The following is a 12,851-nucleotide window of genomic DNA, read 5'->3' on the forward strand; positions in this document are numbered from 1 at the left end:
GATTGTAAGACATACATCTGCCCAGGAAAATTCCTACTTGTTTCCCACGGCACTTAATCATCTGCTGCCCCATTAGCTTCCATCTGGAATACCCAACCTCTCAATGTCTTTATAAGGCCATTGTGGCTGCTTTGGAGCTGGAACTGGCCCATAGATGTGGCTGACACCTGATTTTTCCTAGGCCCAATCTCAGGTCTCTCGGGACTCAAGCAAATTTTCTGGACGATCCTAGTGCTTAAAATGGCCATTCAGTGAAGCTAACGACTATGATTTGTTGAGATTTTAATTCTTATAACCCAGAAGATAGGCATGATTATCCCGATTTTACTGAGCAGGACATGAAGACTCAGAGAGGTAAAGTGTCTTGACCAAGGTCACACAGCTGTTATGTGGTGGAGTCGGGACTCAGCCTAGGTCCTTCCAGCTCCAAAGTCCGTATTTCACCACAGCCCTCCTTTGCCAAGAAGTAGCCAGGAAGCTGAGACCCAGCCATTCCAAAAAGAGAAGAGTTGGACAAAAGCGAAAAACCACATTCACCACTCACTGCAGAACGGTTTCTCCTCAGCTGTGTCAAAGAATGCTTTAGTCATAGGAGGATCCTTCTCCCTTAAATAGTCTTTCCAATTATCAGCATAATAACCTATAAAACAAGCCAGGAAAGTGGAACATTAACACGTATTATATAAATGTAAAAGCAATTGGGGAGGGCGTGAGGACAGCAGTTTGACTGCCACCGCCACTGAGACAATCCCCCTCATACCCACTCCCACGGGGAGGACCTGCAGGGCCACCAGAGCAGGGCCCCTCGCTCCCGGCACCTACCATAGCTTGCTCGCAACCCTAGGTCTAAGAGCTGGGGCTTGCAAAAGGACCCTACATTGGCTTTTCCCCCTTTCTACTGATATTACATCAGCCAGCCCTGGTTCTCAGAAGCAAGGGTGGGGATGTGGGGAGTCACACACAGTGGGTGGACTAAAAATAGCACCGTATTTTTCAGTAATACATTCATTTTTTAGATTAAAACAGATTCAGTTTTATGCCTAGAACAGCATCACTTTTGCAAAGCGATGTGCTTTCTTGAAGAACTAAAATCAGGCCTGTAAAATGCGCAGAACTTGGACTTGCCATGTGACTATGTCAACAAGCAGGGGAACATCCTCCTTCATGTCTGTGCCTGCAGGAATGAGGCTGAGTGCCATCTGTGGGGCCCCTCTTTCTCCTCTGTTCCCACCACTAGAAAGTGGCCTCCACATCCTGACTTAATTGATCTGGAGTGGGACCCAGGCATCAGTATTTTTTAAAAGCTGGCCTAGGTGAGTCTAGTTCACAATCAAGGTTGAGAACCCCTTATCTATAGTATGCCCTGATGTTAACTTGAGTTTTTCCTTTGGGAACCATTAGGAAAGTCTCATGACCAGCCAAAGTCCTCACCACCTGAAATATTTCCACTAACCGTTAGCAAATATTCAAGCAGCCTTCACGGTGTCTGTTACCCCAGCCCACCCCTGCGTGTGTGTCTCTGTACACAGAACCAGAGTGTGGCCTGAGGGCATTTACAGGCTCAACCTGTTAGAAAGGATCACCCTGTAAGAGTTTCCCCCAGCAGAGGGGTTGTTGTGCATGGAGAGGGGCTTCCGGTCCCCATGGGAGCAGGCTACACAAGGTGACTGTGCCTGGGTGAGCTTGGAAACTGTTCTGGAACCTCTTTTTTTCTTTTTTCTTTTGCTAGAATAGAATGTCCAGGGAGGTCACACTACCTTCTGGATGAAACCCTATATAGATTACTTTTTGAACACTTTATTATTAGGAGACTCCAGAATACTTCACAGAACACATTGGCTAGAAAAAACTAACTAAACAATTTTTTAAAAAACACACCATTTGGTGGCTTATTGTTAGATGGTAAAATGGTGGTAGGATTCTATCAAAAATCAGCTTTTTGGTAATCAGAGGGGAAACTGCTTGTTGGACTTACCCAGAATGGGACAGGACTGCGTCTGTGGTGTGCCACAGCTGACACACTTGCCATTCCTGTAATCGCGGTAGGAGTCACAGGGATACGCAGTGATGGTGCAGTTCTCTCTCAGGGAAGAAAGGTACAGATACACGGACCTCTGGTGGTCACACTTAAAATACTGCATTCCTTGGTTGTAGAGGGAATGATCAAAGAGTAGAGCAGTTGTAACATTCAATAAGAGATAGATAACATTGTAAATCTACTATATTTCCATGAAAATAATAATAAATAGGGCATCACATATAGTTTACATACACACTGTATCATGTCTCCCATACACCAGGCACTGTGCTAACAGCTTCAGTGTATTTGTTTTCATTTAATCCTTATAAAAACCAATCGATCAGGGCTCATGGTAGCAAGTGGCAGGAGAAAAGAAGATAGGCAAGCTTATCCCCATTTTACCTAGAAGGACATTGAGACTCAGAGAAGCTAAATGACTTGACCAAAGTCACACAGCTATTATGTGGAGGAATCAGGATTCAACCTACATCCTGCCTTTGTCAGTGAAAGGAGGAGAAAATTTCAATGGCAGTTGGAGATCCCCTAGAGGTTTTCAGCAGAAGGCAAGCACATTTAAACTAGTAAAGACATCGGAGAAAGAAGGGATTGGGAAGTAACTGGCAGAAGAAGATCCCCAAGTAGGGCAAGGAGAGGAGAGAGCTGTGAAAAGGATGAGGGATGCCTCCTCCACCCTGGGTCAGAAGGGAACATGAAGGTAAAGAGCAACCTTGTGATCTAAGATTCAAATAGATAAAGTGGCTCCTTCAGGTGGGACCTTGATCTCGGTACAAAAGTCAAATCTAGGATTTATAGGTGGGAAGGCATTTGGAATGGAAGCATGAGGAGTGATCACAGGGAGTCAGCAAGAGATAAACATAAGGATTTTCCAGCATCATTGAGAACCGTGGAGAAGTTAGCAAGTTTGTCTGGATCTTGCACTCGATCAACAAGACTCCATGATTCCTCCCGAATGTGCCCAAGCCAAGATGGGCATTCATGAGTGGAGCCAAATGGCAGGGGCTCTGTTTCTGCTACAGAGGTGAAGGGTGAAGTGAGAGAGACGGAGCCAAAGGAGGTGGTGGTGGAAGCCATAAATGGGCAAGAAGAGGTGAGAGAGGCAAGCCCCATGTTAGTTCTTGGTGGGTGCCATGTGGTGTGACGGTGAAAGAGGAGTCTGATGAGGCACAGAGATGGGCATCAGAAGAGTTGGAGATGATGAAACACTGCAGCACAAAATATCAGAGAGGCTGTCAGAAGGTTGATGGGTCAGATGATGAAGTCATTCAGAAATGGGAACTGGGTCCGAAATATGGGTCATCAAAAGAGGTAAGGATCTGAAGAGCAAACAGTGACCCCATGAAAAGAGGAGTTATGATTATGAGCTAGTAGTTTGGAGAGGCACTGGGTGCCGCAGTCAGATCGACGTTTTTTTCTTCCTCCAGAGTCTACGTATGTCCATAGAAAAGATCAGTGAAGGACAAAAAGAAATATACTGGGTGAGAGAGGAGAAGCCTGGGGCCAAGCTGGACTGCAGTACCGTCTGACAAGTCAACATTTAATTATTGTTCCTGAAACTTCCACTTGCAGAAACAAGTTAATAACACTACAGAGGATGTCATTTATAAGCAAAGCACATGATCTCTGGCTCCTCATGGATGTAGTTACACTCGAGCACACAGGACGGGATTTGAACACACACATTTATGGTACAATAAGGTTGGCCCTACTTATGCCATTCATCTGGATCATTTTCAAACACTACATCATTTCCATGCAGCTGTATACAGCTATCATTTTGTAACAAGATTCACCTTTTTCTAGAATGATTTCTGTGATTGTTGAACTTTCTCTAACAATGGTGAAGTACAGATTCAGAGCACTTAGGGATGGGTTTTTTTAATTCTGTCCTCCCCACCACACTTTTATGTTGCCCTGAAACTACTCACTTTTGTTTTGTGAGTTTTTTTCTTGTTGTAAAACCAATACATGCTTATTTAGAAAATAAAAAATAATAGCAAGTTATGATGCAAAATTCACCTAGAAACCTAATATCCAGAGATCACCACTAATAATTACTGGGGAGCATTTATGTTTAGTCCTTTTTTCTAAAGCTACACATGCACAAATATACATCTAAAAAACAAAGTGGGATTATACTGTATAATTTTGTATCTTTTTCACTTAACATCATATTGTAAGCATTCTCATTAACCTGACAATGTGATTTTTAAGAATTATATTCTTTTGTGTGGGTGTACCATACTATTTAATAATTTTCCTATGTTGGACATTTAGATAGTTTCTAAAAACTTAACTATTATAAATAATGTTGTGTTGAATATCTTTGCACTCTGATTTTTCACTACATTTTCCATTATTTCTCGGGGGAGATTTCCAGATGTGGAGTTTCTAGGTCAAAAACACACCCTTTCAAAAGAGAGAAATAATTCTTAATAGCTTTTAATCATATGGTTATGTTTTTTTTAAAGTAGTATATTTGAATAATAATGTTTAATTTATATTTATACCACCTCTGTCTTCTCAGGAAATACGTTCTCTATTAAAATGATTGCACATAGAATAATATCAGCTTTTTTAAAGACACTTTTTTTAAACCACCATTTTACAAAATATAAAGTATCTGCACTTACCTCCAAGTATTGTTTGGGGACAGCCAGGTTGATCCAATCCTCCATTTGGGTAGAAATCTATGTTCCCTAATGGTTCCTTGTAGCCCAGTGCTAAAAAGGGAATACACTATGTTCTTATGCTGCTTTGAATTTTCCCCATCTCATAGCTCATCTGCCTATAGGACAGGCAGGGACTGTATTATTATTGTTGTTGTTGCTGCTATTGTGGTTGTTGTTACACTTTTTAAGTATTTTACCCAAAGTTACCCAGATAGTTAGTTAGAAAGCAATGATTTCCAACTAGGAGACAAAGAAGATGGTAATGGAATTTATTTATAATATTTCTGAAGATGTAAGAGAGTATGGTCGCTCATTCACCACGAGGCTGATAAAATGATGTTTCCTTTTCAATTTGTTCTGAACCTTCTTATCACTGGGTACTTCCTGATCCTCTAATTGCATTTGTGTAACTCTTCAATGAGTAAGAAACAGGAAAAAATGAACTATCATTTAGAAGGAGGAACCTTTAAAATTTGGGGACCTAGGATAGTTGAAAGATTGGAAACTCTTCTAGAAATTGGGGACGTAGAAAATTGTAGCTGGATTTAATAATAGCTTATTCTCTTTACCTTGTGACCCCAAAGTAATCAGTAAAATGCTTGATTAAAAGATTGTGTGTATGTGTGTGTGTATAGTACATCATTGCAATGATAGCAATAACCATTAAAGATTGAGAACCTACATGTGTCTGTGGGCATGATAGTAGGGGTTTTACATAGCTTTCTTCTAATTTTCACAATGTTGAAAAAGTAGCCATTTTAAAATTCAGACGAAGTAAGTTACAGATGAAGATGCTGGGGCTCAGAGGACTTATGGAATAAACATGACACCACAGAAAGAACAAAACCTGGAATTTGAGTCCACCACTGCCTGACTACAAAGCTTATACTTTTTCCCTCAAAATTTGCTTTCTTTCCAAGAATGAAAAATAAATTACTCAATGCCATCAGGCATTAAAATGGCATTGAAGTACTGCACTTAAGGAAGGGGATACTTTGCAAACTACACAGTAAGAACACAGCTATTTCACAAAGCTGTTTCTTCTAAGACAAATAATTGCTGAGTACTGCACCAGAGCGCCCATGATAGGCAGTCAAAGGTTTTTCAGGTGGTTGTATCACAGAGAGGGTGTACTATTAAATGACCACTCTGCTCTGTCCCCTCAGCCCTCCCCAAGTTCCTACTCTAGCTCTTTCCCCAGACATCTGGTTGTAAAGGCCATCTTTAACATCAGCCCGACGCCCAAGCCATGTGCCCAATCCTGGATATGAAATCAACACCGTCAAAGACAGAACTGGCCAGAAAGAGCCACAGAGAGCTGGAGAGCTCTAGGTGGTTCAGAGGCGCTCTGTGTGGTGAGACACAACACCTGAATGTACATTTCAGCTTAGGGAAATAATGAGAAAGAACCAACAAAAACAGGAAATCATGCACCCAAACCCCATTGCACTTATGGAAATATCTGTCCACATGGTGTACAAATCGGCCTGTCCTTGATTGGTCAAGATGGTCACTTTAAAAATAAGACGAGATGAGGGGGAGGGTAGAGCTCAAGTAGTAGAGTACATGCTTAGCATGCACAAGGTCCTGGGTTCAATCCCCAGTACCTCCTCTAAGAAAATAAATAAATAAACAAACACACCTAATTACCCCCCCCCAAAATAAGGACAGCACCTCCATCCTGCAGGAGATCCTGGGTGCCTGCATTAAGCCCGCTTCCCTCCAATATAGAAAAAGAGGGAATCTGGCAGAACCTGATCTGCCTCTGCATGAGGATCCCCTCAGGGGGAGACTCTTTGGGAGTCTGGGGGCTCACTGACCCACCAGGACAGGAATGTTACCATCAATGTCGGAATGGATGACATCAATGAACTGTGCGTCACCGGGATCTAATCTGTCCTCTGGAGGTTTCCCGTTGAATAAAGGGCCTGCAGGGTCCAGACCTGGAAGGAAAACAGAGTCAGCTTGGCAGCCCCACGCCATGAGTCACCTGCAGCCGGGCTTTTGATCCCTCCCCGTGAGAACGGCTCCCAGGCTGCAGGGCACCCTCCGGTGGGCAAGCACTCACATTCCCATCCTGCTTTGTCAGGCTCCTCTCCACAGCCCCGTAGCCTTTTCCCACAGCAGAGGTGGTTACCCTGGCAGTGCATCCAGACTCCACAAGGAGGTCTGTTTTGTGCCGGGCTTCACAGCAGGGAATGCACAGACATATGGGGACCAGGACATGGGGGTAAACTGGTTCCTCAGGAGCAAAGCATCTAAGGGTGCATATAAAAAGCAGACACTATACTTATCTTTATCCCATTTTAAATATTCCAGAAACCTCATTCAACTTTTGTTTCTTGTTGTTACTAAAACTCCTTTACTATTTCCATTTTAATTCAGTTACCAGTTCACATAGTCCACCACACAGGCCTTGTGAGGGAGGCAGACTAGCTGTTATCATTCCCATTTTACAAATGAATGAACTGAGGTTCCAGAAGAGCAAGTGTCTTAACTAGGACCAGAGCCTCACAATGCAACCATCTCTCTCTGTTGAGCTTTTGATTTCACTGAACTGGGTTTGGCAAACTCAGTGGGAAACTGTGAGACCCATTGGTCAGGCCAAGTATTAGACAAGGTATCGAAGAGGGAAATAAAATGGGTGTCAGTTCCTGCAGAATTAAACCACCATATAAATGCCTGAACTGATTTCCTGCCCTTGGTCAACACCATCTGGACGTTCCTCACCATCACTATGAAACAGCCGCAAAAACAAGAGAGCCGCTCCTGTGATGATGTAACCACAAACTAAAAACAAAACACCACAGGATCCAGGAGGCCTTGCTAACTAGAAACTTACCTGGAGAGAAAAAGGTTTCAAGGAATATCTCCAAGTTTTTATCTATGAAGGTCATTTTAAATGACATCTATCCCCCAGTGCTATGAAATCCAAGAGATGGCATCTTTGTCTCTGCATTCCTGGTTCCAGCCTCAATCTCTCCATTTCTCCTCAGCCAACACCCTTGCTTCTCATGTCTTTATCTGCCTCCTTTTCTTATCTCCCTCTCATTCCCTCATCCAGTTTTTCTTTCTCTTCTGTCTGCTCCCAACTAAACTGTTGTGGGAGGAGGTGGATCAAAACCCAGGCACCCAAGTCCACAGGATGTTCTCAGCACAGCGTGAGAAACTCATAACGTTGGAAAGAATTTGCTGGAGAAGCCTCCCCCTCCTCATGTGAAACAGCACCCCTTCCAGTCTGAGAAAATGAATAGTGAGAACCTCAGCTTGTAGCAGCCTCCAGATCCATGGTGGATAAATCGGTTTACCATGTAAAGTCCAAACCAGGGCAATTTTGAAAGTGATGAGGGTGCTATTAATAATTATACCAGAACAGAAGACACAAATGGGGACAGTCATGGTAAACTTGGATGTAAGATCCTAGAGATAAATCATAGCAAATGATGGGCTCCCACTGTCAGCTAAAAATCACAGACTGTCCTAAAAAGCTGCAGGTTTTGTGAGCAGAGACCACTGGCGTCAGGTAGATGTGACATGGCACCCTGAACTTTGGGCTAACCAGCTGAGTGAGCTTAGGGAGGTTACTTTACTTCTCTGAACCTCAGTTTCCTTATCTGCAACATGGAGATAGAATTAATTGCTACTTCAGAAGACTTATAAAAGGACTCCTGGATCTGAATCCAGAATATTCTGAGATTATTATAGAATAGAGACAAAATCAGAAAGTGGAACTCTTTCTTGCTTTTCTGCAATCACCAGAAAAGTGTGTAGCTAGTGATCCCTGGCATTGATTGCAAGATTATCCAGTCTGAGAATTTGATGAAAGCTCTGGACCTCTCCCCAGGACAGATGTCAAACATTTTGCATGCAGTTTCAGGGGCTTCTTACTCCCATCCCCAAGGTCACTGTGAACTTGCTAAGGCAGTGCTGTCCAACAGAAATATAATGTAAAAAAAAAAAAGAAATATAATGTGAGCCACATTTATAATTTAAAAATTTTTAGTAACCTCTTAAAAAAGTAAAAAGAAACAAGAAAAATTTTAATAATACATTATATTTAACCCAGTTTATTTAACCCAGTATACCCACAATATTATCATTTAAATAACATTAAAATTTTTGAGATTTTTAAATATTCTTTTTTTGTACCTAGTCTTCAAAATCCAGTGTATGTTTTGAACTTATAGCACATCTCAGTTCGTATTAGCGACATTTCAGGTTATTGGTGGCACATGTGGCTCTTGGCTACCATATCAGACAACACAGCTCTATGGTCATTTCTTAAAGTGTGGTGTCCAGACCACCTGCATCTTCTGGTTAAAAGTACAGAATCCTGGACTCCAACCTCAGAGATTCCAATTCAGCAAGTCAGCATTGTGTCCAGCACCCCAACATGATTTTTTACACCCTTAAGTTTGAGAATCAAATTTAATGTTATCAAATGATGTAGGTACTTGAAATGTTTTTAAATCCATTCTTCTTCTGCCATCTTCTGTTGAAGGAGTTAATGAAAAGTAAAATCCTGAGATGTGCCAGGAGAAGAAAAGCAGAAGGAAGGAAGAAGAGAAGACAAAAAGGGAAATGAGCCCCTTTAATCACAAAACTATGTAGGAGTGTAATATGCGTGAAGTGGTATAATAATGCAGAACTATGGGAAAGAATGATAAGACACAGCTGCTCAATAAACGATGAAAAACCTAGCAGTCAAACTTTTTACCCTAGGTATTGACCTCTCTCAACCATCAGTACTGTTCTAGGGTGTGATAGCTTAGGAGTGAATACAATCTGAACTTAATGTATCTTTAGAAGGGGTCTAAAATTCAGAACCAGGCAGACCCATCTCTTCTGACCTTAAATATAGTCCTAAAGTCCATTGCTTTAGGAAACTGGATCCCAAAGGTTACAGGTGGAGGATTTTTGAAGTGTGTCCATATTCCACTGGAGATCAAAGAAGCCCAGCTGAAAGAATTGTGGCAAGACCAACTGACATGACAACTGTGGACTGAGCAAAAATTCTTTTTGTAAGGGCTTTCTGAAAGATTATGACTCAAACATTGGGAGACAGAAGGTGATGGACGGTGGAAGGAATCAGAACATGTGAAATATTTAGCCTATATATCATATAATTTTAAAAAAAAGCCCTTACATTTAAAAAAAAAAAAAAGAGGGGAGGATGGGAGAGAAGCAGCAGCCATTCTGGCCTAGATAATTAGCAATCAGAACCACCCGACGCTCGGGAGCTGGGAGAGGATTGTGTCCTTGGGTAATAGGTGGTATTCCTGTTCCACAGCGTGGTAATCCCACTCAGGCAAGGCAGTGGGAGGTGAGCGGGGAAGAGAAACGCTTTACTCCTGTAACAGCTCTCAGGGACAGGTGAGACTGACCTTGGGCTCAGAGAGGATGAGGAACTGGGAGACCATGGGGCAGTCAGAGAAGACGGAACATTGAGCTGTGGTCTGTTGGCTAAGTCCAGGCCACAGAGCAGGGCCTGGCTTGGGGAATTTCCATGGTCAGAGAGCAGGTTACAGTGCATTCACATTCAAACAGGTTCGCTGGGAGGCTGAATTGCAAAATGGCAGGGGGTGGTGTTTCCTGGTAGACAGAATACGGCAGTCACGGCAGTCACGGCAGTCGCGGGCTGGAGGAATGCCCTCCCACCCCCCCACCCCGCCCAGGCACCAGCACAGCCCTGGAGAGAGCAGATTTTGCTTATCTTTTATTTTGTGTGTGTGGTGGCGGGGCGAAGGGTGGGAGGAGGCAGGTAATTAGGTCTATTTATTTATTTACTTTAAGAGGAAGTGCTAGGGATTCAACCCAGGACCTCATGCATGCTGAGCTATACCCCCCTCCCTCAGGTTTTGCTTTATCTGCTCCCCAACTTTGTGGTTAGTGATGTCAGGTCAGTAGCTTAAAATCAGCCATAGTGGGAGTAGGTACACCATGGAAATGCAGTATATCCTCAAATGCTTTTTTTTCCCCTCTTTTCTTTTCCTTCCTTTTCTTTTCTCTTCTTTTTTCTTTCTTCCTCCCTCCCTCCCTCTCTTTCTTTCCTTTTTTTCTTTTTTCGAGGATCAACTGCAAACACACCACTGGGAAAGGTCCTACCCACCAGAAGAGAAGCTCCCAATAGAAAAGGAAAACAAGCAAACTCAAGTCATCTATCCTTTGCACACAGAAAGGAAAGTAAATTTTTAAAAAATAAAGACATTATAGTAATCATTTTAAAAACTAAGAAAGAACTTTGCTTCCCTAGGAAAGCAGGTAAATAAGATGAGGGCAACCTTCACCTTTGGGGTGAAAATGAGAAAAAAAATAGCCAGGAAAAAGAATGTGATCTCAAGTATTAGGGCTAGAAGAGACACCAGTGTATGTATGTGTGTGTGTGTGTGTGTGTGAGAGAGAGAGAGAGAGAGAGAGGGACTGAGAGAAAGAGTCTTGCCCAGGGCCACCTGTCAAGTTAAGCAGCACATTCAAACTTGTGGCTCTAAAAGGTTACCTCCCAAATGTAGTGGGTTTGAATCATTTACCTCTCCCCTCCCTCTGCTTCTACCTTCTAGATTCCCTAGATTTGAAATGGCTATCCCAGCATCAGGATCGTTTCTGGGAAAGGTAACGGATGCCAAAAGTCTTGGGTCTCTGAAAGAGAAAGCCTCCCTCAGACCTTCATCCATAGCGGTGGAAAGTTACAGAGCAAATGAACCCAGCAAGGGAATCTTTGGAGTTTTACCTGCTGTGTTTCTGAGGATTTTCATTCAGCTTTGGTCTGAAAGCTGATATTCAGCGAGTAAGCCCCAGCCATCAAAATTCCCATCTCCTTTTCCTACCATGAGACTCCAGCTATGCCTGGGGACATATTAGATATGTAGCTCAAATCATCCTGGATTAAATGAAAGGAAGAAGGCTCTCTGCTTGGGGCACACAGATCAAATTCCCATGGGACATAGCTGTTTTTGTAGCCATAAGAAAAATAAAGTCACCAGCAATCTTTACTATGGCAGATACAATTAACAAAGTGCTTTGCACATCATGTATGAAATCATCAATTTAATATTACTAAGGTCAGTATTACTATGTTCTTCCTTTTGCACCAGAGGATGTTTGCTCAGAGAGGTTAAGTAACTGGCTTTGAACCCAAGGACTTGGATGGCCTGCATCATGCTCGCCCAGGGAACACCTCACCCACGCCTGCTACCCTGTGCCCATTCACAGGAAGCCTTACCTGTAATTCTCCCCAGCTGGCCATCGTACATCTTTCCAACAAACCCAGCTATGTGGGCACCTAGACTTACTCCAATCATGTAAATGTCATCAAGAGAAGCTTCTCCTGCCTGGAATTTCAAGAGGTCCGTCAGTATAAATTGTGACAGCCTGGGGAGTTGACAACATTTAGAGAAATTTCCTAACTGTTGACTTTGGGGAAACATTTCTAAGCACCTTATATCCATTATCTTATGGAAATGTCACAACAGCCCCACAAATTAAGTGATGTTTTTTTGATTATGCAGAGGAGGAAACTGAGCCCAGGGTTGAAGTCATCTGCCAAGGTCAGGCAGTTGGGGAGGGGACAAGGCAGGATTCAAACCAGTCGGTCCAGCTCCAAACCTGTGCCTTAACCTTTATGCCATGGTGTCTCCATTCACTCTTCTGCTAGAATCCAAGCCAAGAAGACATCTTTAAGACCTTCCCAATTGAGGAGAAGGGCAACAAAACATTTTGATGAACTCCTTCATCTTCATGCTGGCTCAGTTAACGAGGAAAGGAAAGAAGGAAAAGGGGAGGAGCTGACTGCTAAGAAAGGTGGTTATGAATAATTTTATTTATTAATTTTTAAATTTAAGTTTAAATTTTTAAGTTTTTACCTAATGTTCGTTCTTTTTTCTTTTTCTTTCTTTCTTTCTTTCTTTCTTTCTTTCTTTCTTTCTTTCTTTCCTTCTTTCTTTCTTTCTTTCTTTCTCTTTCTCTCTCTCTTATTTATTTATTTATTTATTTATTTATTTATTCATTCATTCATTCATTCATTCATTCATTCATTCATTCATTTATATTTAATGAGTCATTTTAATACTCACTTTCCCAAGAGCTGTGGCTTCGATGGGCAGCTCATGTAAAATTTATGTCACCCCTGGCTACCAGATGTAATT

At 42.3% G+C, this 12,851-nt stretch overlaps 1 protein-coding gene across 2 annotated transcripts in view; it reads right to left on the reverse strand.

Annotated features, from left to right (window-relative positions):
• Positions 1-12,851, reverse strand: part of LIPH (lipase H) — a 44,791-nt gene that overhangs the window by 15,390 nt on the left and 16,550 nt on the right. For both annotated transcript variants that reach the window (XM_006201008.4, XM_072962294.1), the window contains 5 exons: positions 11,930-12,038; positions 6,552-6,653; positions 4,672-4,761; positions 1,976-2,143; positions 545-640 (listed from right to left, as the gene is read on the reverse strand). In XM_006201008.4, coding sequence (XP_006201070.1) covers positions 545-640; positions 1,976-2,143; positions 4,672-4,761; positions 6,552-6,653; positions 11,930-12,038 — 565 coding nt within the window. The remainder of the gene's footprint in view (positions 1-544; positions 641-1,975; positions 2,144-4,671; positions 4,762-6,551; positions 6,654-11,929; positions 12,039-12,851) is intronic.

This window comes from Vicugna pacos, chromosome 1, assembly GCF_048564905.1.
Source record: "Vicugna pacos chromosome 1, VicPac4, whole genome shotgun sequence".
Taxonomy (NCBI): Eukaryota; Metazoa; Chordata; class Mammalia; order Artiodactyla; family Camelidae; genus Vicugna; species Vicugna pacos.